The sequence below is a fragment of the Orycteropus afer genome, unplaced genomic scaffold, assembly GCF_000298275.1.
Source record: "Orycteropus afer afer isolate SDZICR_OR568_19922 unplaced genomic scaffold, OryAfe1.0 scaffold00013, whole genome shotgun sequence".
NCBI lineage: Eukaryota > Metazoa > Chordata > Mammalia > Tubulidentata > Orycteropodidae > Orycteropus > Orycteropus afer.
Genome location: NW_006921600.1, coordinates 10237602 through 10264219, shown reverse-complemented (window position 1 = coordinate 10264219; position 26618 = coordinate 10237602). Strand labels below are relative to the sequence as shown.

Here is a 26618-nt window from a genome sequence, read left to right as displayed (position 1 = left end):
CAACCCCCATTGGTTTTCCAAGGTTATAAATCTTCATGGAAGCAGACCACCCCATCTTTCTTCTGCAGAGCAACTGGTGGGTTCAAACGACCAATCTTTTGGTTAGCAGCCAAATGCCTGAACTACTATACCACCAGAATTCCTTGAGCGACCTATAGGACAGGGTATATCTTTATGGAAAGGCTGTAAATCTTTATGGAAGCAAACTGCCTAATCTTCCTCTTGCAGAGTGGGTGGTGGGTTCAAACCAACAACCTTTCTGTTAGCAGCCCAATGCTTTAACCATAGCACCACCGGAGCTCCTTCAGCCTGCCTTAAACAAAACTTGCTCACTGCTGTCAAGTCAGATCTGACTCATAGTGAGTCCTCCTTGGGTTTCCGAGGCAATATCACTACAGAAGTAGATTGCCCAACTTTCTTTCCAAGGAGTGGCTGGTGGGTTTGAACCACCAGCCTTCTGGTTGGCAGTCAAATGCCTTAGGCACTACACCACCAGAGCTCCCTCAGCCTGCCTTAGGAAGGTGGAATCCTACCATTGAACCACCAATGCCTAGAGGCGTCTAGGAACTCAGCAGTGCCTTCTGCTGCTGCCTCTCCCCCCATGGGGCACACAGCTAGTCTCATACTCCCTGCCTGGACTGCAGCAGCTCCACTTATACAAGTTCACACTTCAGTTGCACCTTCCCAGCATGCATTTTTTTCTGTAGAATTTTGTTGAGGCAGGAGAGGGAAATACACAAAGCAACTTTTCTTTAGACTCACAAAACTCAAGATTTGGTCTCTCATAGAACACATCAAGGAATCTTTGGTCCCCTAGAGAATGGCCTGGTCCAGGCTTGTCAGTCCCTGAGACCTCCTCAGCAGCCAGCTAAATCCCATGGATAACACTATCATTTTCTCAGATTTAGTTATCAATGGCAAGTGTTAGGCCATAGTAGGTTCTGCTGATAGCTGTGCTTAGCAAAGAAAACCTACTGCCACCCATCCTTCCAACCTTCCTGCCCTTTCTTCTTCCCTCTATCCCCACTTTCTCCCATTTATCCATCCACCTATCTATCCACTCACTCATTACTGATTTATCTAATAATATTTGCTAACTGATGTATGTTAAACTTGTGCCAAAGTTTATGGGTGATACAAAGATGATAAAAGAAAGGTCCCAATTCTCCAAGAGCTTATAGCCTGGTAGATGAATTAAGGCATGTATTCAACTAACTAGAAATATAGAGTTGATCAGAAAGAGTCATAAAGGTACCAGCTGTTACAGGATCTTAGTTAGAAATTAGATTTCCAGGACAGAGGATTGAAGAGTTAGAGGCTGTTGGCTGCTTTTTGGCTACTGGATATCTGGGAAGCTCCACTTTTTCATCCAGTTGAGAAGCCAGAATGTGTCCTTTCCTCTGCTTGATACTGGAGTCTTTGGAGTTTTCTGTCACTTTTGCTTGACTAACTTCACACAGATATAATCATACAGGGACCCAGTTCTTTGAAATTAGGAAAATGAGGCCGCTGAGTGGGTAAGTGGTGCATGGTCTGTGGGCCAAATGACCTTTCTCCTGCTCAGGCCTTCCAACTTCCTCTCCCACCCTCTACCCCTGCCTCCTAGTGCATGAATATCCTGGTCTCTAAAGAATGGGGATGGGGATGCCCCAGGGCCAGATTGGAGGTAGACCTGACCACTCTGACTACTCAGTTCAGTGGTGAAGACTCTTTCAGTGGAGGGGGAAGCCTTGTGACTTTTCTTGAATGAACCTCTTGCTTCCTTGTCAGCTTTTGGAAATGGCCCTTGTCCTGGGGCAGTGTGTGTCGGGGGGGAGCTGTGGAAATTTAACACTATCTTGCCGGAACTTAACTCCTGGCAAGGGGAGTGTATAATTGAAGATTTTAATTCTGCCAAGTGCAGTCATGCTTTGGAGCCCCGAGCAAGGCAAGTTCTTCCCTTTCTCTCTATATTCCTGCATGGTACCTAGTATGGGGACAGGCAGAGAGATTGACTAAGTGCAAAATTAAATAAGTCCTGAAATTGAAATCCTTTGCTGTGGTCTATCCTACAGGTTAATGGAAACAGCAAAAGAAATGACTCGAGAGTCCTTGCCTATCAAATGCCTTGAAGCAGTCATCCTGGGCATGTATCCTTTAAGTTACATAAGCTCACGTATACTCCTAAGATGGTGGACTCATTGTGGGGCTACTTGTGCCTTTACATCCTAGATTCACAGTGATGTTGACCATTCTCTTCTTGGTGAAGAGTTTCAAGCTTTCCTGTTGCTTCTCCTTGACTTTCAGCATCCGGAGCCAAACCAAATCACAGCTTGGCTTCAGAGCCATCATCAACCTAGCCTGTTGGCTGCAATCTCCATCAGGGCTAGCTTCCAGGCCAGTTTCCCTGCAGATTCACTAGTCACAAGAATTCTAACTTAGAGGAGTAGAGAGAGGGTATGTGATTATTTCTGGCATTAATCTGACATTGCAACAGGAAAGACACTCAAGGGGAAATGGGTTCAAGGCTGAGAAGGCTGATATCCAAAGCTATCTCCAGAGAAAATTGTGAGTGAATTGTAGGGGAGACCACATATTGCTGTGATTGTGGACTCCTGTCAGCTTTGATTCCTGGTGTTAAGGAACACAGAGCTGATCTCCCATACTTTCTGTTCCATTTTCCACTGGATTCCTGGCTCCTCAGCCAGGAAAACTGTGATCGCACTCACTTTTTAGTGATGATGGCAATTGAACATGATCAGATAGAAGAGCAAAGAAATTCCAAGTCCTCTGGGGTGGATGACTAACAGTGTCAAAGGGAATACAAGACATGAGCTTGTGTGGTGGTTCCAGGTAAGACCAGTTCTTGAGTGCTATGTTAAGAGGCATAATTTTTTTCCAAAAAGCAATTAAGAACCCAATTGAAAGATTTGAAGCAGAAAAGTGACATGACCAGATGTGTACTTGGATAGATAACTCTTAGGGCAGATTTTAAGGGAGAAGCCTGGGACCAGAGTCTGCAAAACCAGTTAGAACCTCTTGTTAGGTGCTGTTGAGTTGATTCCAACAAATAGTGACCCTAAGTGACAGAGAGTAGAACTCTTATATGAAGGAAATGGTGACACTTGACCAAGGCCCTGGCAGTGGGAATGGATTTGAGAGGATGGTTTCAAGAGATATCAAGGAGATAAAATTAACAGGACTTGGGGGACAGCTGGATGCAGGAGTTTATGAGGAAGGAGGAATAAAGATTTCTGGACTGGGTGACAGTCTTTAAGGATGGGTTGGAGGGATGAGAGTGACAGAGAGGGAGATACTTCAAGCCAGACCTGAATTACGAGAGCAACAGTGAAGGTGGAGGGGAAGAATCATCAATAACATTTGTGCACTGATTAAATGTGAGGAATTAGAGGAGAAGTAAGGAGTGATTCCATAGTTTTGGCTTGGAAAATTGAGTAGGTGGGTAATAGTCCAAGTCTAAGGTACGAACTTAAAAAGGAGGATCATACTTATGGGGATATGAGTTCAGACTTGGACACATTGAGTTTGAAATGTCTGTGGGATGTTAAGGAGCTCTGGTGGCATAGTGGGTAAGACATTTGGCTTACCAGAACCACAAGGTCAGCAGTTCAAACCCACCAGCTGCTCTGTGGGAGGAAGATGAGGCAATTTGCTTCTGTAAAGATTTATAGCCTTGGAATCCCAATGAGGGATGCTCTGAGTCGGAATTGACTCAATAGCAGTGGGAATTTTTTTTTGTGTGTGTGTGTGTGGGATGTTGGGATGGGGCATTAGAGCAGCACTATAGGAGGATGATCTGTACTGAAAATACAAATCTGGGAGTCGTAGTGTTTAGGGGTAGTGGTTGCTATTCAAGTCCCTGGGTGGAGCAAATGGTTTGCACTTGACTACTAACTGAAAGGTTGGCAGTTCAAGCCCACCCAGAGGCTCCTTGAAAGGAATTCCTGATGAGCAGTTTCCAAAAAATCAGCCATTGAAAGCCATGTGGATCACAGTTCTACTCTGACACACAAGGGGTTGCTGTGAGTTGACATCAACTGGAGGGCAACTGGCTTGTTTTTATTTTGGGGTAGGGGATGCATCTGGCTACTGTTCAAGGAGTGAGAAGAGAAAAAGATCGAAGAAAGTCCAATAGTTTTTGGTCAAAGAGTCCATGAAAATGACAAAGAAGGTCAGTCAGAGAGGTAGGAGAAAAACCAGGAGAGGGAGGAGATACAGAAGAATGAGTGATTCAGAATTAGATAGGTCCATAGGAGCTCTGGTAGCATAGTGGCTAAAAGCACTTGACTGCTAACCAGAAGGCTGGTGGCTCAAACCCACCAGCCACTCCTCGGAAGGAAGGTTGGGCAGTCCTACTTCCATAGTGATACTGCCTCGGAAACCCAAGGAGGGGTCGCTATGAGTCAGCGCCGACTCGACGGCACATAACAACAACAACAACAACAATTGTGAGCAACTGTTGTTTGCTGTCAAGTCAGCCCTGACTGTTGGTGACCCCACGCACAACCAAACTAAACACAGCCCAATCCTGTGCCATAGCCATGATTGGTTACAGATCAGACCATTGTGATCCACAGGGTTTTCATTGGCTGATTTTTGGCCTTTCTTCCTAGTCTGTCTGAGTTTGGAAGTTCTGCTAAAATCTGTTCTGCATCATTGTAACATGCAGGCCTCCACTGACAGATGGGTGTGGCTGTGCATGATGTGCATTGGCCAGGAATTGAACCCAGGTCTCCTGCATGGAAAGCGAGGATTCTACCATTGAACCATCAATGCCTAAGATAGGTCTATTCTGTTTTCTTGGTCTCTGGACATTTTTGTAGGAAGGGTCATTTCTGAGCCTTTCTGTAGTCTGCAGGAGAACTTGCAGACCTGTTCTGAAACAAAATTGTCCACAGGTGCCTTGGCTAACATTTGAAAAATGGGAACTTGAGCTTTACTGAGACCCCTCCCTGTCCTCCTGCCTTAGTTGCCCCCTTGCTCCCCACAAAAGAGATGAACCATGTGCCTTGGGGAGCCCACCAGGGAAGGAGGACTGGGGGCAGGGGGAGGGGTGGCAGGAACAGATGGCCAAGGGCCCCAACCCTTTAGTGGCAGGAGTCAGCTACAGCTGTTCAGTAGAACCTCGTGCAAATTTAATGGGGGTGAACAATTGGCCAGGGATTTGGTGGTGGGGACTGATGAGGGAGAACATGAGGCCAGGCCATTCACAGAGTGGACATGTGAATGCCAGCCTCTCTGGACTGGTGGATATCTGAGTGACCTGGCTATATAGGTCATCTACTTGATCCATTACTCTTGTCCCTGCACAATTTTATTAAATCCAAGCATCAGGTTCCTGGAATTGTCTGAAAGGTTTGAGATTGCTGGGGATAGTCCTATTACCAGCCTGTGGGCCTGTCCGAATCAGAGGAGAGTATGCTCTTGGTTTTCCTTTGTTGCTAACTGTGTGACATTTCAGAAAGTGGCAGGGAAGGCCGGGGGGTGGGGGCATGCATGGAGTTCAGCTCACACTGCTGAACTTGGGAAATCTGACTCTTGGACAAAGGAAACAAACACAGACCTGAATTCTAAAAGTCACAGTATCTTTGTCTTTCCCCTTTACTCTGTGTCAGCATCGCTGTAGTCTGTTTTCCAGTCAGAGATAGTGAGGATTTGACCTGGGCGTTCTGTCTGTACCTTCCGCAGGCCCCTCTGCAGGTCACAGAACAAGCACTTTATCACAGGTAGACTTGGTTCCTGCCTAAAAGCCTGTGCCCATTGGTTTGTCCTTCCCTGCTTTCCTTCTCTTTATTTTAGCCCAGGAATCAGGATTCATTAGTGAAGACCCACTTCTTTTTGTCTTGCTTGAGTGGGTGTGTAAACTCCCACATTTGGTTCCAAATTGCTTTCTGAATCATGGTAGCTATTTTGGGTCCTCACTGACCCCAGTGGGGGTGAATCATGGTACAAAAGTCCTATGGTTTCTTAAAGTAACAGGATATCATTAGAAACATGTTAGACATAGTCCCAGATTTCCCAGGAGTTTGAGGCTCTGCTGTTTCTCCTTCCCTAGAAAAGTTCAGGCTACTTCCCTGCCCTAATCTATACTTCCTTGTTCCCTCAACCCTGTTCCCGGTTGCCCCAGATTTCGAGCCTTTACTGATCACCATAATGATGGAAAAAATCCTAGAGATCAGTAATGTGTACAAGATGGACTTGTGGTCTCTATGATCCCCTCCCCACTCTCATTTGTCCACCTGGCTGACACTAATTGTCCTGAAAAACTATTGCCGAGGTTGCCTCACCAAGGCCTCTTCTCTGTTTTCCTCGAGATTACTGGGTCTGCCTCATACAATACACACCCGTTGTGTTTTACACATTTATTGTGAATGTCTCCCCACCAAACTGTGAGTCCTCTCACAGAAGGACTGCATTCATCTCTTTGACCCCACAGCCCTACCTAGCAGGGTGTCTGGCACAGTAGATGCTCACTCTGTAAGTGTTGTTACACTGACTCAAGCAACTAGGGAATGACCTCATTCCAGCCCCAGAGAACTTGCCTCAAAAAACAAGTAAAAATTTATGTAAGAGGACTCAGTCTTAAGGATGAGATTTCATACCCTTCTTGCCAGTTAATCTCACAAGATGAAGGGAAGAGAGAGCAGGTAGACATTTTTCCAGAGAGGAGCAATCTGTGGTTAAACTGCAAGCACAGGTCAGAGCTGAGATCCATCAGCATCTTTGTTTTAAGGGTTCCTGGGTTAGCCTCCTGCTGAGTGCATTCCTTTTATCCTCACAATCGAAAGATTCATTCTTTCCACAAGCATTAACCATTGATCAAGCACACCTTATGTGCCAGGCCTGTTCTTTGACCAGGGAGTACCAGGATGAGAGACACAGCCCCTGCCCTCACAAGATACAACCAATTACAAATACAGGATGAGTATGCACCAAGTTCTGTGGGAGGGCTTGGTGGGGAATACCTAACCCAGAGGGCACACAGCACTGTTATCACTCATGGGTGTTACATACAAGTCCTATGATCCTTTGTTGTTGTTGTTGTTATGTACCGTCAAGTCAGATCCGACTCATAGTGACCCCTCCTTGGGTTTCCGAGGCAGTATCACTACAGAAGTAGATTGCCCCATCTATGATCCTTATGAGACACCAAAGACCTCTGCCACGTTTGAGTGTCCCACACTAGGAAGAGGATATGTGAGTGAAGGCATTGAAGGAGTTATTAATTACTACAGGAGAAATACAATTCAACAGAGTGTTTGGGAGCGTATTTTTTAAAAAAGTCTTATATATCACTTTGGCCTCATGGCTTTGTAATGTAGAGATCATTTAAAATTTTAGTTATATTTGACTTCATATTATGAGGGACTTTATGTGCTGAAAGGAGCTCTGGTGGCATAGTAGATAAGGCATTTGGCTGCTAATCAAAAGACCAGCAGTTCAAACCCACCAGCTGCTCTGCAGAAGGAAGATGGGCCAATCTACTTCTGTAAAGATTTACAGCCTCGGAAACCCAATGGGGGCCGCTTTAAGTTGGAATTCACTTGATGGCAGTTAGTTTGGTGTGGTTTTTGGTTTTATGTGCTGAGGACCTCTGGTGGTGTAGTGGTTAAAGCATTTATTTGGCTGCTAACCAAAAGGTAGGAGCTCTGGTAGCATAGTGGCTAAAGCACTTGACTGCAAACCAGAAGGCTGGTGGTTCAAACCCACCAGCCACTCCTTGGAAGGAAGGTTGGGCAATCCTACTTACATAGTGATACTGCCTTGGAAACCCAAGGAGGGGTCGCTATGAGTCGGGGCCGACTTGACGGCACATAACAACAACAACAACAACAACCAAAAGGTTGGTGGGTCAAACCCATTATCCACTCTGTGGGAGAAAGATGAGACAGTCTGCTTCCATAAAGATTTATAGCCTTGGAAACCCCATGGGGCAGTTCTACTATGTCCTATAAAGTCACTATGAGTCAGAATTAACTTGATGTCAGTGAGTTTGGTTTGGTTTTATGTGCTGAGAGTAATAGACAATGACATGTGGATTCTTTATGGCTTCAGGGTTTATTCTTGAGAAATGTCTAGGGTCTACTGTAGGCCAGTGTGCAGTTTAGGATGTGGGAGAAATGAGTCCATACAAAGAAATGAGTAGGGATCAAATCATGGTAGGGCTTTGCTTAGGGATTTGGGCTAAGACCTTGAGAAGGTGACAGACATTGAAAATTCTTAAAGCAGAAAAGCAACATATACCAAGTTGTGGTTTACATAGAAGACAAATTCTCAGAGAGTGGAGAATTGTGCCCATTATAAAGCACATACTGTGCACAAGGGTCTACAGCTGTGGTAGCATAGTGGCTAAGTCACTTGCCTGCTAACCAGACGGCTGGCGGTTCAAACCCACCAGCCACTCCTCGGAAGGAAGGTTGGGCAATCCTACTTCCGTAGTGATACTGCCTCGAAAACCCAAGGAGGGGTCGCTATGAGTCAGGGCCGACTCGACGGCACATAACAACAACAACATGCACAAGGCACTATGTTCAGCACCCTGGGTTAGTGTTTACCTTGTAAGCACTCTGGAGTCACCAACTGTTTTCAGCAGAGGGGTGGCATTAAGAGTTTTTTATATTCCTCTCCAGAAGACCTGGATCTAGGAGTCACTAAAATGTCCCTGGGTGGCGCAAACCATTTGCACTCAACTGCTAACATAAAGGTTGGCAGTTTGAACCCACCCAGTGGCACCTTGGGAGAAAGGCCAGTGATCTGCTTCCACAAAGATTACAGCCAAGAAGACCTTATGGAGCACTTCTCTTCTATAACACATAGGGTCGCCATGAGTTGGGAGGGCTAAGTCTATACCAACTAACAACAACAAGATGGCCTAGCCAGGCTGTCCTGTGGGACTTCTAGATGAACTCGAGGTTGTGATATTTCTTGTTCATAGTTACAGTGCATGGAGTCAGTGGGCCAGTTAACTGAAGCTATATCCTGTACAGTTGCTGGACCAAAACTAAGATAATAGTAAGAGCCTGGGTTACATATCTAGTAAGTGGAGAGAGCCAAAGTGTGACGCCAAGAGGGTAGGAACTGAGTGGAACCTTGAGGTTTGGGTGCTGGAGACAGCTTTCTATGTAAAGCTGCTGGCATGGATGTGCCAGGGCCAATTAAGGGAGCAGATGAGGTGCAGATAAGAGCTGTTCTGACGTCTTTCTGCTCCCTACCATTGGCATCCAGATAATCAACAAATTTTGTCTCTCCACTGCCTTTGCCTTCATTCTGGTTTTCATTTCTCACCTGGACCGTTGCAGTGGTCTCCGGTTCCTGGTCTATCCCATTACCCTTCAAGAGCCAGATTTAATGTTCTGTAACAAGATCTGATCACATATTCTGGTTGTGTGAAAAGCTTTAAAAGAGTGAAACCTGTGAAAGCTGGAACCTGTGCAAAGCAGAAACCTATCAGAGAAGGAAAACTCAAGTATTTTCCACTAATAGTGATAGAAAAGTGGTAAGACTGCACCCTATTGAAGGCAGAGAACTTGCAAGACCCAGTAGAAGAAGGCAGTCTTGTTGAGTTCCAGCTTTTGCAAGTTTCACTATAGCTCTTCATCCCCTGTAGAAAGCCAAGGAAGAAAATAGTACCTTGTTACTGTTTTGTTTTGCATTGATTTAATTACTAAAAAGAGTGACAGGTTTTCTCCTTGTTGCATATTAAGTTGACTTTGGTATGCACCATATAGTAAGTACTTGAAAAGATCAAGTGAACCTTTTATAAAAGAATTGGTCTAAAAAAGGTGTAGGCTATGGGCCTGCTTGAAGGCAGGAGAACAGACTCACTGGCCCCTGTGAGCTGCTTTTCTTTCTTGGGAGGCCAGAGCTCTGTGAATTTTTAAAGCTGCCTTTCCCTTCCTTGACTTGGATGGTCTAAGATACTTAACCAACGGGCAGCCTTCCATTGAGCGATTTCCCATCAGCTTTAAAACCTACTTCTCAGGAAACTACTTTCACCACGTTGTGCTGGGAATTTATTGCAATGGCCGCTATGGCTCCCTGGGCATGAGCCGAAGGGCTGAGTTGATGGACAAGCCACTGACCTTTCGGACTCTGAGTGACCTCATCTTTGACTTTGAAGACTCCTACAAGAAATACCTGCACACAGTCAAGAAGGTCAAGATTGGGCTGTACGTCCCCCATGAGCCTCATAGCTTCCAGCCCATTGAGTGGAAGCAGCTAGTCCTCAATGTCTCAAAGATGTTGAGGGCTGACATAAGGAAGGAGCTGGAGAAGTACGCCAGGGACATGAGAATGAAGGTAGGTGCGTGGAACACATGGTGTAGTGGTTAAGCACTTAGCTGCTAACCAAAAGTTTGGCAATTCAGCAGCTCCATGGGAGAAAGACCTAATGATCTGCCTCCATAAAGATTGAAGCCAAGAAAACCCTCTGGGGAAGTTCTAGTCTGTCCTTTAGGGTCACTAAGTGACAACTACAATAGCAGGGAAGATAAATGAGTGATGCAAAAGAGCTCCATCCCCATTCATTCTCTCACTCTTTCTCTACTTCTCCTTCCCTCCCTCCCTTTTGCTACATGCCCCATGTATCTGGGGTGCTCAAAAGTTCCTTGACATTATCTTGCTCACTGGCCACCCTAATGAAGCAAAACAGATAAGTCACTTACTGTTTAATATGGACAAGTAAAGTCCCCTTTTTACATGTTGTTGTTAGGTGCCATCAAGTCAGTTCTGGCTCATACGACAGCATGAAACACCGTGCCATCTTCACAGTCATTGCTATGTTTTAAAAATAAGAGCAAAGAACCATTTTAGATATTATAGTTAAGGCAATATCTTGAAATCAAATCTAAAATCTTCATCATTTTATAATGAAGCTCTAGTTTTGTTGTTTTGGCCTTCCAGTAGTGTGACCAGCCATCCCAGTTTTCTGAGACTAGAAGGGTTTCCCAGGATATGAGCTTCTCATTACTAAAACTAGGAGAGTCCCAGGCAAACCAAGATGAATTGGCTACCTTTCTTTATAGGATATAGAGTCACATGCTATCTCTGTTTTGCTTTGTAAGTTGCAAAGCCCTTTGGTGTAAAGTTCTGATCTCATGTCACAGTAACAAAAAGAAGACCATTCCCTATGCTGGCCTTTTAAAGTCTATACTCATAAATCCTTCTCTCTACCATTATCATTTCCAAGGTGACATGATGCTCCCTTATCCTTGTCCCTCCAGGGCTATGGAGTCACTGGAAGAAGACTTGTGTATACACTGAGGAGAAAGGGATTATGTGGACTTCAGGCATGGTTATGTGTAACACCTGAGGACTTGCCATTGTCCCTCTGTGGGACCTTGAGTAGGGATTATTGATAAAAGCACTCTGTACATGTGCATGGACGGGAGAGTTGGAGGAAGAAGAAGATGGTTTCTGGGGAGGTGTAAATGGGACATTGCCTTCAAGAGGAGAGCAGCTTGGCAAGCATCCAGACACAGCTCCAGGAGCTTGATGCTTTGGGCTCTGTCCCTCTCTCTGCCCTGGAAAAGGAGGAGGGGGCACATGTGGTCATTCATACTACCCTCTGGGACGTGGCCTCCTTGCTTCTTGCCAGTGCAGAGTGAGAGAGCAGCATCTCTGTCTCAGACCTCATCCTTTGGAAGATTTCCTGCTCAGTGGCTTCTAAACTATGGTATCTTGAAAGAGCTAGGGGCTGTGTGATAGGAAGACATGAGGGTGGGGTCCTTCAGGAACTAGTATGGTGATGCCTCCTATCTCCTTCAGATTCTGAAACCTGCAAGTGCCCAGTCTCCTACCCAAGTGAGAAGCCGGGGAAAATCCCTGTCCCCCCGCAGGAGACAGGCAAGCCCCCCAAGACGGCTCGGCAGACGAGACAAATCGTGAGTAGTATTTTCTTCTCCCAAGCTCCACGCCATACTCACACTCTCTTTGGGATGTCCTTACCCATGGGGACAAAGCTAGGTTCTAGGCTTGGCATTTGAATCAGACTGATCTCCAAGAGGACCGTTCATCACTCGGGGGACATCTCATGTGGAAAAGGATCCACCATGCATGTCACTCCCATAGTTCCTACTCTGTGGACTGTCTGTTGTACACACAAATGGAGGGAGAAATTAGACAGCATGAGTGAAAGAATAGCTTGAAACCAGGCAGCATGGAAGGAGTACTGGACCTAGAAGTAGGAAACTTGTGTTCTGGAACCAGCGCAGCCACTTATGAGATATGTGAGCTTGGGCAAGTCATGTAATCTTTCTGGGCTTAAGTTTTCTGACCCATAAAATGGAGTGGGTGGAATTTGTGAATTTTCCTAAAATTTTATTGTCTTCTGAGCCCAGCAGAAAGTGTGATCACCATCAGTAGATGGTAGCATCAGAAATAGCCACAGTCACATCCTCTCCCTTGGCCAACTCTGCCCTCCCCTATTTTAGCCCTGAGGGTGGTAAGTCCACACCTAATTCTGGGGTCAAATTGAACCGCTTAAGAAGTGACAGATTAGAGACTCTGAGGCTTCCCAAAGTAGCCAGCAATAATCCATTGGCAAATATCTGAGCTATAAAGAGACTGGAAAAATAATACTTTAATTAATAATAGCGTTCTGTGTCATATGAGCCTATCACTATGCCAGGCACCACTTGATGCAGTGCACAGAGGGCTAGGTTGAGCCCCAGCTCTACTGCATATTAGCCATGAAGCCTGGGCATCGTTCATCCTTTGGGAGCCTTCATTTTCTGCTCTGTCAGTGAGGCTAAGAACACTTCCCCTGCCTGTCTCACAAGGTTGTTGTCAGGATCAAATGTAATGAGAGTGCTTTATTAATGGTGAATGACTTTTTCACAGATATATTATTCTTTTCACATCAGTCTTGCAGGGTAAACAGGTAGAGTTTTATACATCTTTTTCAGATGAAGAAACCAGAACATAAAAAGTTCATCTTATACTAAGTCCCTTAACTGGTTAGTGATGGAACTGGGGCGAGAACTCAAAAGTCCCCTGACCAGAGGGAGATGGCAGTAGGAGCTTCTGTTTTTGGACAAGCAGAACAGAACTGAGCATTTTCAGTTCCAAGGAAGGCCCCCTGCTTTTCCTCATTCCACTCCCCATGGCCATTTCCAAGGTTCAGCCTTGATAGCCAGAAGGGCCTTGGCTAAAATGACTAGTGTTTAGGATTTGAAAAGGGAGAAATAACAAAATAGGAACATTGGATATAAGAGAAGCTGGGGCTTAAGATGGTTTCAGCACAGATTTGTCCTTTTAGGCAGCAGGAAGGCTTCAGACCTTTCTTGTGTGGGCTTCTAACCCTCAGCCTATGTTGACCACCACCCTTGACCCCTGACCCTGGCCCAGCCCTATCTCTCTTCCTTTCAGATTCGAACATCCATTAATTGCTATCACTGAACACGTTGACAGTTGCCTCAGAAGACTGTGAACCCTTCTCAGTGGTCAGTTAGCATAGAGTGAGTGACCCAGAAGGAGGAATCTGGCCACTTATAAAGGAGGGGAGGAGCATACTTGAATCTCATTTGTTACCCTTGCTGCCCGGATGGGACTGAGCCATTCCCTTTGGAGCATTCCATCTCCAGCAGATGTTGAGTGTGCTACAATGCCAGGCTCTTCCCGTAGACTCTGGAGCATGTGAAAGCCTAACTGTTCAGTGATGGAACTGGGGCTAGGGCAAAGGGTGCATGGGCAGAATGAGAGCTGTTGGTTTTTAAGGTGATTCCTGTTTAGATCCATTTTACTCAAGTCCATAGGAACTACCAAGTCAGAGGCATGTTAAGTTTTTTTTTTTGTTTTTTGTTTTTAAATTGTGTTTTGGGTGCAAATTTACAAAGCAGATTTGTTTTACATTCAACAGTTCATGGACGTTTGATTTCATGGCTCTGTCTTACCATCTCCAACCATAAAAAACTCTCCTATATTCCTCTGCCTGTGACTACCCCCTTCCCGGGCCCCTCTTATCTATGCATTCCTGGCTGTCCAGCTTTCCCTCAGTGTGAATGCTGCCCCTCTGATGTCTCATGGCTGGTTTGACGGAATGTTAAATTTTTAACCAGAGAAGTTAACTGTGATTGCCTGGTGATGATAAAGTCAATAAGTTCTTAGAAACTGGCTGTGGGAACAAACATCAGGATGATAAGCTAGGTAGTGGTGGTTGTTTTTGTTGTTGCTGTTGTTTGAGAAGAAGGGAGGACGCACTTGAGTTTGAATTGGGACTGTGGAATTTAAGGAGGAGCATTCTAGAAGCTGCTGAAAGAACCAGAACAGGAGATGAGAAAGGCATAAGCTCGATGAGATCCAGGGTGTGACGGGGCACACCTGCATCTGTAGAAGACAGCTGTGACATGGAAGAGAAGCAGAGGAAGCTGTGGCATTTAGTGACTTTGGGGGATGCAGTGTTGAAAAGGCTGAGGGGCTAGAAGCAGACAGTGAGAGGGAGCGTGAACAGGAAGTAAGAGAGCAGGCAAGGATTATTTTATCAAAAATGAGCACGGAGCAGAGACTCAGGAAACCCAGCACTATTTCTAATCCCAATACTGCCATAAGCTATCTTGGGACTTTGGGCAAACCACTTACTTCTCTGTGTCCCAGTTTTCTCACCTGCACAAGGGAGGGAGATCAGAGAAGGTATAGAATTCTTTTGGGGATTTCCTCTCGAATAAGAGAGACAGGGTGCCTTTGGAGGCAAAGCAGAAAGAACCAGGATGAAGAAATTAAAGTTTAACAACAGAAAGGTAAATTAATAGAGCAAAATGTTTGAGGAGTTTAATGAGCTTAAAAGCTACATGCCTAGCTTAGAGAGGGAACAAGAGTAAAGGGGAAAAAGAAAAAAAAAGAGGGGAGACTAGGAAGTGTTTGGAGTAGATGAGGAGGTGGAAGTTGATAGACTGTACATGAAAGGGCTTCTATTCTGCCAGTTGGAATAGACTCAACAGCAATTGGTTTCTGTTTTTTATGCCAGTGAAGGAGGCTGAGTTAACTGGTTAAGAATGAGGAGGAGAGGGCAGAATTATTAGTACACGGTGAAGAAAAGGCTGCACACAGAATAAGGGCCCAGCTGGAGATGGATGTGCATTTCTAACAAGTTTGCAGGTGATGCTGATCACACTTAGAGACTGCTGACTGCTAACCAGAAGGCTGGAGGTTCAAACCCACCAGCCACTCCTCAGAAGGAAGCTTGGGCAATCTACTTCCATAGTGATACCGCCTCAGAAACCCAAGGAGGGGTCGCTATGAGTCGGGTCTGACTCGACGGCACATAACAACAACGACTGATTCCATCAGCACATTTCCAGCTGTGTCTGATTAATCAAGAATTGTAGCATCAAGGTTGTTGTTGTTGTTGTTTGCCGTCGAGTCGGCTCCGACTCATAGCGATCCTCCTTGGGTTTCTGAGACAGTATCACTACGGAAGTAGGATTGCCCAACCTTCCTTCCGAGGAGTGGCTCGTGGGTTTGAACTGCCAGCCTTCTGGTGAGCAGTCAAGTGCCTTAGGCACTATGTCACCAGAGCTCCCAGCATCAAGGTAGGGTTGACCAAAGAAAGTAACAGGATGTCAGGGTGAAAGTATGGAGTCTGCTGCGGGAAACAGAGGAGACCATTAGGCGTGATGACTCAAGGTTTCAGCATTGACCTAATGGGCCTCCAGATAATGAAGTTGCTGAGGTGAATTTGGAAGGTCTGGCCTTACCTGGCTTTCATGCTCAGACCCCACTGAAGTCAGTCAGGGAGGTCCCATTTTGTCATCCTCTGTGGAGTCAGACAGAGAAGCCCACTCCTCAGTCACTCCTAGGCCATGCTCCATACCCTAATCTCTGGCTACTTTGTCATTCAGCCAAGGCAACCGACTGCACCTGCACCTGCAGAAGACAGCTGTTAGACTGCTGCAGTTGTGAGTGAAAAGTACCTTTTAGTGTCGGGGCCTCACTCACCTTCTCCCCTCCTGCCCTTCTGAGGTCAGACTGCCCACCTGAAGCTTTGGAATGGGCCTGGGAGTGGGGAGAAAGACCAGGGAAGAGGGAGTGGTCCCAGAGGGGGCAGGAAGGAAGGCCTGCTGGGAGATAAAGATTCTCTTTCATCATCCTCCCTCCATGCCTAGAGGAAATTGCTCCCCAGCCCCAACGGAGAGGCCTCAGGAGCACAGAAGGGATTACTCATGGTTCAGTGAAAACAAGCTTTTCAGAAATGGTCAGGAGTGGCTGCAGCCAGCCCCTGAATCTCCCAGGCCCATGACCTGCCCTGAAGCCCTCTCTCCTGGTGGAGAGAACTGATTCCTAGGAGTCCTCCCTCATAAACTCCTCTCAATAGGTCACAAAAGTTTGAGGGTTTTCTTTTGTTTTTACAACTAGGGCAAGGTGGCCTTGAACCAGTTTGAACATCTAAACGCTAAGTGGGAAGAGGAAGCCCAAGTAGCTTTTGGGTTCATGTGGACAGTTTCATAGGAGCAAATCCATGATATTTTTGGTAGCAGAGCCCTTCCCTTGCCATTTCTCTTCTCCTTTCCCAGTGCTTGGAGGATGCATAGGGAATCAAGAGGGCAACTATCTTGGCTGAAGTTTTAAAATGTATTGAGGTAGTATGAGGAAGGAAGAGTCTCTTTCCAGTTCCTCCTAAACCCTGACTTCTGAGTTATGGGGCTGGGGAAGAGATGGCACGGGCTACAATGTAGGAGGAGAGGGAACAGAAATGCAGAAGATGAGAGCAAAATAAAGGTTTTGAGAGCTGGGGACCCCAAGAAGAACTAGAGCACCAAACACCTCCCTCCCTCTCCAGATGCCTGTTTCTGCCATTGCTACAGACTAGAACCCAGGACACCCTGGTCCCTAGAGGATGCATGGAGAAAAGCAGCTTCTCAGCTTCTACCCATGGCTTCCAGCAAGCATGTTTTTCTCCAGGTAATCTTGCTTTTGGTGAAGAAGTGAGAAAATGACCAACATGATCATGATCCATGATCCAACAACTCCACCAAACTCTGGAGATTCTTCTGCAGGAGAGTCAGGACAAAGGATTTGGTGGCTCTGTCATTGTGTTATTATTTCAGCATTACATAAGGCCAGCAAGTCATTTCTAAATGCGTTGGGTGCCATCATGAAGCTTGGGAGTGGCCTAACAGGTGGAAATTTACTATAACAGGCAAGAGGCCTATTAGCTATGGGGTCCCAGCCCCTGTCGGTGTGTAGATAATTTTAGTGCCTTTATATCCCCATCCACCTCCTCCCTACAGCTGGGGCTATTTCCAGTCCTGAATTCCTCTCCATTTTTGCACTTGTGTGAATAATCCTTTTTAGAGAGGAGGATCAGTGTCACTGGGTTGACAAAAGAGAGTCAGTTGAGTGGGAGGTCATGCAGCAACAACTGCAGTAGCATCAGCTGAGACAAACTTTCAAGAGGGAAATGGGGACTCCCCCACCTCCTCCACCCATGTAATCCTTTCTTATACTCTGCCTCCCTGGAGTGTTTAAAGCATCTTCACCACAGAACAGTCGGGTTTTTTCCTGTGGTTCTTAAAGAGATAGGGAGTTGTTGGTTGAGATCCCATGTTTAAAAAGTCCTCTGTGGACTTAAACCAACTCTTTTACAACCCTGGGCCTCAGTTTTCTTGAAGATCTTCACAGAAGGGAGTTCACAGAGGTTATCAACTAGGGCTCAGTTGCCCTCTGGGGGTGAAAGTTTAGAAATGTGATGGGGGGGAGTGTTTTTGCTCATCACAGTGATAGAGGGAGCTCCCCATTATGGTCCAGGGCCAGAGATGGTCAATGTCCTGCATAGCTAAGGACCGTCCTGCCTAAAAAAGAACCATCCCATCTAAAATGCCAACAGCACATTGAATGTTTTGATCAAACATTCTGTAAAAGAATTATGATCAAAGGGCAGGGGGAATGCAGCACAGAATTTCAACTTCTCATGATATCCAGACTTTCTAGAGCCTATGAAGGTAGTTGAACGCCCAAAACTGTTGCCCTAGACAATGTTTAAACCTTAAGCCAAAAATGTCCCCTGAAGTCTTCTTTAAATCAAATAGTAGTTCAGCTTAATTAATAAAGAATGTCTGCCTTGAGCACTGTGCTCATTTAAAGAGCTATCAATATGGGATCCAGAAACACTGGTGGCATGGTGCCTAAGGCACTTGACTGCTAACCAGAAAGCTGGCAGTTCAGACCACAAGCCACTCCTCGGAAGGAAGGTTGGGCAATCTATTTCTGTAGTGATACTGCCTCAGAAACCCAAGGGAGGGGTCGTTATGAGTCGCATTCAACTCGACAGCAGTGAGTTTTTAGTTTATATGGGATCCAGTTGACAATTCAAAAGGTAGACAGGAAGCTTAGAGACAGTGTGTTTATGTTAATGGGAGAGGAACAACTTGGGAAAAGAGGGTGAGAATAGTTGAACAACTTGAAGAATGTAATGAATGTCACTATCATTCATACAGAGGATCTCTGGTGATGTAGCGCCTAAGGCATTTGACTGATAATCAGAAGGTTGGTGGTTCAACCCCACCAGCCACTCCATGGAAGGAAGACTGCGTAATCTACTTCTGTAAAGATTTACTGCCTCGGAAACCCAAAGGGGGTCGCTATGAGTCGGAATCGACTCAATGGCAGTGAGTTTGATTTGGTTTTTATCATGCATACATGTAGAAATTGTTGAATTGATGTATGTTTTGCTATGTACATTTTCAATAGTAACAAAAAAATAAATGATTTAAAAAAAATAGGAGGGAACCCTATGGAACATAGTTCTACTGTGACATACATGGGGTTACTGTGAGTTGGGATCAACTCAGCTACCTCTAACAACAATATATGGGTTAATAGTACATAACCTGTAGTAGGTTGTGGTGCTTTAATAAAATACGAGATTCTCCACATGAAGTACAGTGCCAGAGCATAGTAAAGGCTCACTATAAATCTAACCAACATAAAACAATAATAGTAAAATGTTAATAGCACCCCCACTGAGAATACGAATACTCTCTGAGGTTCTTTCCTCTTTGACAGTTCACGATCTTGACTTGCTGCCTGTGACCTGAGCCTAGTGGGGGCAGGAGTGAGTGGACAGGGGTTTTATGGCTCAGCTGCCTGTGTTAGCAAGAAAGCAGCACTCATGCCCATTGAAATGACCACATGAAACATTCTTATCAACTAGCACAAGAGTCCCTGAGGACCCAGGAGAACCTCTGTCTTCTCTCCTCTGTGTAGCTCCTTTTCCCCCTGTCTCTCCTCTTCTCTTTGCTGTTGATGTTTCTTTTCCTCTTTGATTTCTTTTTTCATATTTCCTCTTCATGTTTCTCTGTGGCAGCTCTAGTGGGCTTTGCTCTCTCTGTTAGAGTCCCTCAGGTTCCCAGAAGCCCATTAAGATACATAAAGCCGTCTTCACTGCAAAGCCATACATAGGAAATTGGAATTCCTGCTCCCTTTTGTAATGAAGGATTACCTAGCTCCAGGCATCTGGCTGAGTGAGTGCCCCAAATACTCAAAACCAAACTAGTTGTTGAGTTGATCTAACTCATGGTGACCCCGTGTGTTTCAGAGTAGAACTGTGCTCCATAGGCCAGCGACTGTATAATGATGTCATAGAGAATACATTTTTTTTCGTAGTCTAGTTACATTGAAGATGTACATTGAAGGTGTCCAAAGAGTTACTTTCCTTACACCTCAAATGAGAAAAGATCCTAGGGTGGAAAGGAGAACATGTCCTTAGGTAGAGGGGGAACAAAAAGAAAAGAAGAGAAAACTAAGAAGGTGTTATGGGAATTTCCCAAGGAAGTTAAAACTTCCTCCTGAGTAAGTAGCACAAGTCCAAAAAACTTCCCAGGGGCCATAGTCAGAGACATGAATGTTTATTCAGAAGAGAAACAAAAGAATAGGGAGAGAGGATTATACAGATAAAGAAAGCAGGCTTGCTGACAAACGTTGCTAGCAATCAGCGTCCAGTGGCAGTGGGCCAGCATGGGTCCAAGATGACCGCTAACCCCCTCCCACTTACCAGGGATACTTATACCTGAGTTTGAGGAACTGGGGATGGGGACTATGTGACTGGGAATGGAGGGTTATGTAACTGGTTTCAGACTTGGTGGCACTGGGACCCGATTGAGAGGGGGCCCCAGGGCAGTGCCCTACGACCACCACCTGTATGGCTTGAAACTATTCTAAGGATGGGTTAAGGAAGGGGGTTAATAATACTAAGGATGGGTTACAGGGAAGGGGGTTAATAATACATGACACAGAGGAACGGGAATACATGACAAAGGGAGATAGGGGAAATGGCTTATAGTTCTTACAGGCTTGGCTAAACAACATGGAGTCTGGGAGCCATTTTAGGGGGTTGCAGTTACTGACCATACAGAAGGCTATGAAGAGAAAAGTGAAACCTCCAAGATGATAGGGAATTTATTTCCAGAAGCCCAGAAAATGTCCACCTGGGCCTTATGTATGGTCCAAGGGTCCTGGGCGGCAGTTCTAATTCATTGGTAGAATTGTTACCTTCCGTGTGGGGGTTCTGGGTTTGATTCCTGACCAACACACCTCATGCACAGCCACCACCCATCTCTCAGTGGAGGCTTATGTGTTACTCTCATGCTGAACACCTGTCACCCTCATTCAAGGCCAGCCTCACTCACACCTGTCAGAGCTTCCAGACAAGACAGACTAGGAAGAAAGACCTGGCAATCTACTCCCAAAAATCAGCCAGTGAAAACCTTGTGGATCACAGCAGTCTGATCTGCAACCAATGAGGGGGATGGCACAGGACTGGGCAGTGTTTTGTTCCATTGTACACGGAGTCACCATGGCTGGGGGCTGACTTCAAGCAGCTAACAACAGCAGGGTCTGTGAGGATGCTTGAAGAAACCAGTAGAAAAGATGGGGCTTATCAGGAACGATTGCCTCTGGCAGAATAAGTGAAGAGCCTCCGTGATCTGGCCTTTGTAGATGGTCAGGCAGGGTCAGCATTCCCAGAGCTGAGGGGTTCACAGCAACAGAAAGGACAGGGGAGATCAAAGCCTGGCAGCTGCTTTCAGACAGCTTCTCAATCAGTGGCCTGTGGCTCTTGGTCGCTAGCCAGAGCCTCCCGCCTGGGGGAGGCCTGAAGAGAAGGGCAAAGAGCTAGAGAGTCTCTCTTGGCTGAGGCCTGTCTGTTTACATAACTCCAGCTGTCTGCCCTGTCAGCTGCCTGCAGCAGTGCCTGCAGTCCTAAGCAGTAAGGAATGTGAGGGGGGAGCAGGGCTGGCCTTGAGTGAGGGTGACAGGTGTGAACAGCCACTCCTATCTTAGTGCTCCTCTGCTCAGGCCAGACTGCTTCTGTGGCCTACCCAACTAGGTCATCCATCCTAAATCGGTCCTGACCTGATTCCCACCAGACCTGACAAGAGAGGAGGACCTTTGGTCTCTGCTTAAACTTCTAAATGCTGAGCCAGCATCACCCGTGATTTAATCTGTTCCAGGCCCTTAACAATGAAAGGTGCTCTGGTGGCATAGTGGTTAAAGTATTTGGCTGCTAACCAAAAGGTCAGCAGTTCAAACCTACCAGCTGCTCCATGGAAAAGAGATGAGGCAGTCTGCTCCTGCAGATATACAGCCTTGGAAACTATGGGGCCATTCTACTCTGTCCTACAGGGTCAGTGTATGTCAGAATTGACTTGATGGGGGTTCAGTTAACGGTGAGGACTAAAGGTCAATGTTAGAGTTACACTTTTATTGCAAATGAATGTGTGGGCAAGTGCATGCCCCCACCCCCTGGAGTTGTGAATGGGAGGGAACAGGAAGAAGAAGCATGAATGACTGGCTGCTGTCTGTCCTTCCCTATCATGCAGTCCTGAACTGGACAACCTTCTAGGGCAGATGGCCCGTGTCCCTGAAGTACCTCACATGTAGGGGAGGAGCAAGAGGTAAATGCCTATCAGAAGAAAGGGATCTTGGCTCCATTGAGAGCCATTGTTTTGGTAACTTGAATACCTAGCAGTGTACTTGGCTCAAAGTGCTGCTTAATAAATTCCCATGAATGAGTCAAGCAAGCCTCAGGGGCCCAGCTTTAATGGCTGCCACTAGTGTCCTTGGACCCATCCTGCCCAACAGCAGCTGGGCAGAGAGAGTTATTGGGAAGTGAGGAGAGGAGATACCTCAGATGCCACACTTACCCAGTGGTTCAGGTAAGAAAGCTGGTGGCCCAGGCAGAACCCTTCTAGCTCTCCTTCCACTTGCTGCTGCTTTTTATTAAACCCAGTCTCTCACACACATCTACATGTATGTACATCCCAAGAGGTAGTGATGTCTCCACTTCAGTCCTCAACATGCTGCCTTCACTTTCTGGTTCTGAGGCTTCTAGTCACTTCACCAACATCCAATCCTGTTGAGCTCTTCCTTGGCCTTGAGGCTGCCTCAGAGTGTGTAAAAGACTTGATGTGACACTTGGCATACTTAGGAGATGGCTCACACTCCCCAGACCATCAAGGTTTAGGTAGCAGTGGTGAATAGTAGTAGTGTTTCACAGTGTAACTTGTCTGTGGAACCACCACCCTACTCCTCCCCAACCTGCCTTCCCCTCTGGGCAGCTTCTGCCATGGCTGACTCAATGGCTCTGCTCCCAGAATGCAGATCAGTCAGGGTCAACAGGGAAATTGGGATCAGGCCATCAGGCTTTCACCCTGGATACATTTACATGATGACAAATGAGGCTAGGTTCATCTGTTTGTGTGGAGAGAGAAGTGGCCCCTACCTTCTTCCACAAAGTGAGTCAAAGGCTAGTGAGTTCAAAGGAATCTTAAATAATGCCTCCTACTCCTCACTCCCAAAGCAGATGGTCACCTGAGAGCTTTCCAAAAGGAAAACCCTTTGATGTCTTTCCCTTGTTTGGACTGGGGAGGGGTTTGGAGAAATATGCTGTTGAGTCTAAAACAATCACCCTGGATCTGATGAAAGGTTCTGGGCAAATGCAAGCCCAGCTGAATCATCCTTTTGGTGCTTGTGTTTCTTAAAAATAAACCCCCTTGTAATGTTCTAATTTTAGCTGGTGGAGCACTGGACCTCTCCACATATAGCAGCTCACCCAGCTCTGGCCCTGGGATGAGCTGGCAAGGCCTAACTGGGATTTCTGGCTGGGCCGACAGGCAGGTGGCAAGCTGTGATAACCCACTTCTGCCCTTCACCAGGCAGGAGATGGCAGCCACTGTTGCTGCAAAAGAAAAGGGTTCCAACTTTGGGGCAGTTCATCAGGAATCTCAGTTTAATTCTTTTTCTGCCATATTTAACCTTTTTCCTCACCTGGGTTCTAGGTACTTAGGAGTCAGTGGGTGTTGCTATAAGTCAGAATCAGAATCGACTTGATGGCAGCAAGTTTGGTTTGTTCTGAGGAAGAGGTGGGAAGGGTGGGGGTAGAGATCCAGAGGAGAGAGGAGACAAGGTAGTGAAGAATCACATGCAGCTTTACAAGTAAGCAGGTTCCGCTGGCTCTGCGGGGGTAAAGCTAAGGTCTCTTTTGTTCAGAAAAACTATTCTTCCTACTTGCTAATTCTGAGTGCTCTCATGGTAACTTCAATTGCTGGCATAGGACTCTGTCTCTGTTAAAATGAAAATATTCCATGATAAAAGTAACATGAAACCCTATCAGCCTTTTACATGTTGTTGTTATTATGTGCCATTGAGTCGAACCTGACTCATAGCAACCCCTCCTTGAGTTTCTGAGGTGGTATCACTATGGAAGTAGATTGCCCAACCTTCCTTCCGAGGAGTGGCTGGTGGGTTTGAACCACTAACCTTCTGGTAAGCAGTCAAATGCCTTAGGCAGAGCTCCTATTTACACATTAGTAAGAACCAAAGTTATCTGAGAGATACTAGAAATTCAGCAGTGGGATTTAACAGATGAATTTACTTGTTCTTTGCTCTCAAGCTGTCCACAAGGATTAGAAATCGGCAGGAGTCTGTAACAGGTCTACAAGAGAAAGTGCAATCAAATACAGAGAAATAAACAATGGTTTGTGTAGGGAGTCTGGAAGCATTTCATGGAAGAAGTGGCACTTGGGTTGGATCTTGAAGGATAACAAGTACATAAGGGGAAAGCATTCCACACAGAGAAGAGCATAAGCCAAGGTGTGGAAGAAGGAATGTCTGTGGTGTCCTCCGATGCTTGAGAGGCTCTTTTGATTGACTGAAGAAGAATAGTTAAGGGCATGTGCTCTAAATTCATACTGTCTGGGGACAGGCTCTGGCTCCACTACTTGCTAGCCATATGACTGAGCAAGTTCCCTTTCAGAGCCTTTGTTTCCTCCTCTGTAAAACAGGTAATAACAGTATCCACCCCATAAGGTTATGGTGAGGATTAATGAATCTTTGTAACCTTCTAAGAACAGTGCCTGGCAAATGCTAAGTGCTTATATAAAGGCTATTTTATAATACCTTGGCACCTGTTGGATGTGGGGAATTGGTATAAATTCTAAGGAAAAATTTAGAAAAAAGGAGGCCAAAAAACCCAAATTAAATTTCGTATATTTTCAAGGATGCCAATAGCAGAACACAGGTGAAGGTAAAAGGTGAAGTTTTTGGAACACACAAACTATGAAAAATGTGGAAATTCTTTTCCTCAGGACTATAGGGCTCCAAAGTAAAGGAGTCAGGTAACTGGCCAAAATAACAGAGACCCTGGTGGCACAGTACTTGAAGAGCTTGGCTGCTAACCAAAAGGTTGGCAGTTTGAACCCACCAGCCATTCTTTGGAAGAAAGATGAGGTGATTTACTTCTGTAAAGATTCACAGCCTTGGAAATCCTATGGGGCAGTTCTACTGTTTCTCTCTCTCTTTTTTTTTTTGTGTGTGTGATTTGGGTGAAAATTTACAGAGCAAATTCACTTTCCATACACCAGTTCACATACACTTTGTCTCATGACATTGACCACAATTCACCACAATGCACCAGCTCCCCTCCCACTTCCTCCCAACAGTCACCTCTTCCCTGTGTCCATCCATGCACCCCTGCCCCCTGAGCTGTCTCCCTGTGCATAAACAGCCCTACTTTCTCCCATGATTGTTTTCTCCAAGGAGTGTATCTATCTCAGGTAAATGTTCAATTCATTTGCCTGTCTTTTGCTTGGCTGGAAGCCACAGGTGTGGGTTCAATTCCAGACCTGAAGGGCAGCTAGGGACCATAGTCTCAGTGGTTCCATCAGGCTCTATCAGACCAGCAAACCTGGTCCCCCATTTTTTTTCCAAATGATTCTTTTTTTTTCCCCCACATTGTTCTCCCTCTCTATCCAGGATCTCCTCCATAGATCCCCCCAAGTGGTTGACATTGGTAGCCAGGCATCATCTAGTTCTTCTGGTCTCATAGTCCTATAGGCTACAGATCACATGGTGTATCAGTCACTAGGACTAATTTTTTTCATGAATCTTTGGTTTTCTTCATTCTTCTTTGCTCTGGACAAGGAGAGACCCATCATTACATCTAGATGGCTGCTTGCAAGATTTTAAGATCCCAGTTACTGCTCGCCAAAGTAGGAGGTGGAACAATGTTTTGTGTAGTATGTTATGCCAATTGAGCTTGATGTCCCCTGTTACTATAGTCCCAAGCCCACAGGTTCAACTACTTGGTCCCTCTGGGTAGCTGGCTGTGACCAAGAAGTGACTACAACCTTGCCCCTTGTCAGCTCTACTATACACCTTGGAATTCAGATCATACAAGTACTCTTATAGAACCACTGTCTGCCAACCCTATACATGGTCTTGGGTACGCTCCCACTTCATAGACATACCTAATACTTCATCCTGTCTACCCATCTATCCGTCCGTATACCCGTTTGCCTTCACTGACCACTGAGTACTGTATGTGCAAAGGGTTCATCTTTGTTGTCTGTACCTCCCATGGACCTATGTCTTCCTCTTAATGCCACCATGTTGATCACTCCCATTTGGTACACTGCCCTTCTCTTCACTCAAATCAATACTTATCTCTACCTATCTATCAATGTTTCCTCCCCTTCCCTCTCACCCCTGATAACCAACAAAGAAAATTTCCTTCCATAGATAAACTTTTCCTTGATTTTTATAATAACAGACTAATACAATAATTGTCCTTCTGTGATTGACTTATTTCACTCACCATAATGTCCTCCAAGTTCATCCATGTTATGTGGTGTTTTGCAGATTCTAGGTTATTCTTTAGGCTGCAACCAAGCAGTGACCACAACCTTGCCCCTTGTCAGCTCTACTATACACCTGGGAATTCTGATCACTGACATAAACTTATAGGACCATTGTCTGCCAACCCTATACATGTTCCTGGATACCCTCCCCATTTCATAGATATACCTAATCGTTCAGCCTGTCCACCCCTCTATCCAACTATATACCCATGCTTGCCTTCACTAACAACGCAGTACTGTATGTGCAAAAGGGTTCATATTTGTTGTCTCTACCTCTCATGTACCTCTCTATGTCTTTCTCATCCTCAATGCTGCCATATTGGTCACTCACATTTGATACATTGCCATTGTCTTCACCCAAATCAATACTTATCTCTATCTATCTAACCACGTTCACTCCCCTCCCCTCCCATGGTAACCAACAAAGAAAATTTCCTTCTATAGATAAACCTTTCCTTAACTTTTACAATAATGGACTAATACAATATT

General features: G+C 45.7%; 1 protein-coding gene across 1 annotated transcript in view; it reads left to right on the top strand.

Moving 5' to 3' along the window:
• The window catches only part of VASH2 (vasohibin 2), a 52165-nt gene that overhangs the window by 14782 nt on the left and 10765 nt on the right, over positions 1-26618 (top strand). The window contains exons 3-6 of the mRNA XM_007952675.2: positions 1461-1517; positions 2055-2129; positions 9918-10299; positions 11767-11882. Coding sequence (XP_007950866.1) covers positions 1461-1517; positions 2055-2129; positions 9918-10299; positions 11767-11882 — 630 coding nt within the window. The remainder of the gene's footprint in view (positions 1-1460; positions 1518-2054; positions 2130-9917; positions 10300-11766; positions 11883-26618) is intronic.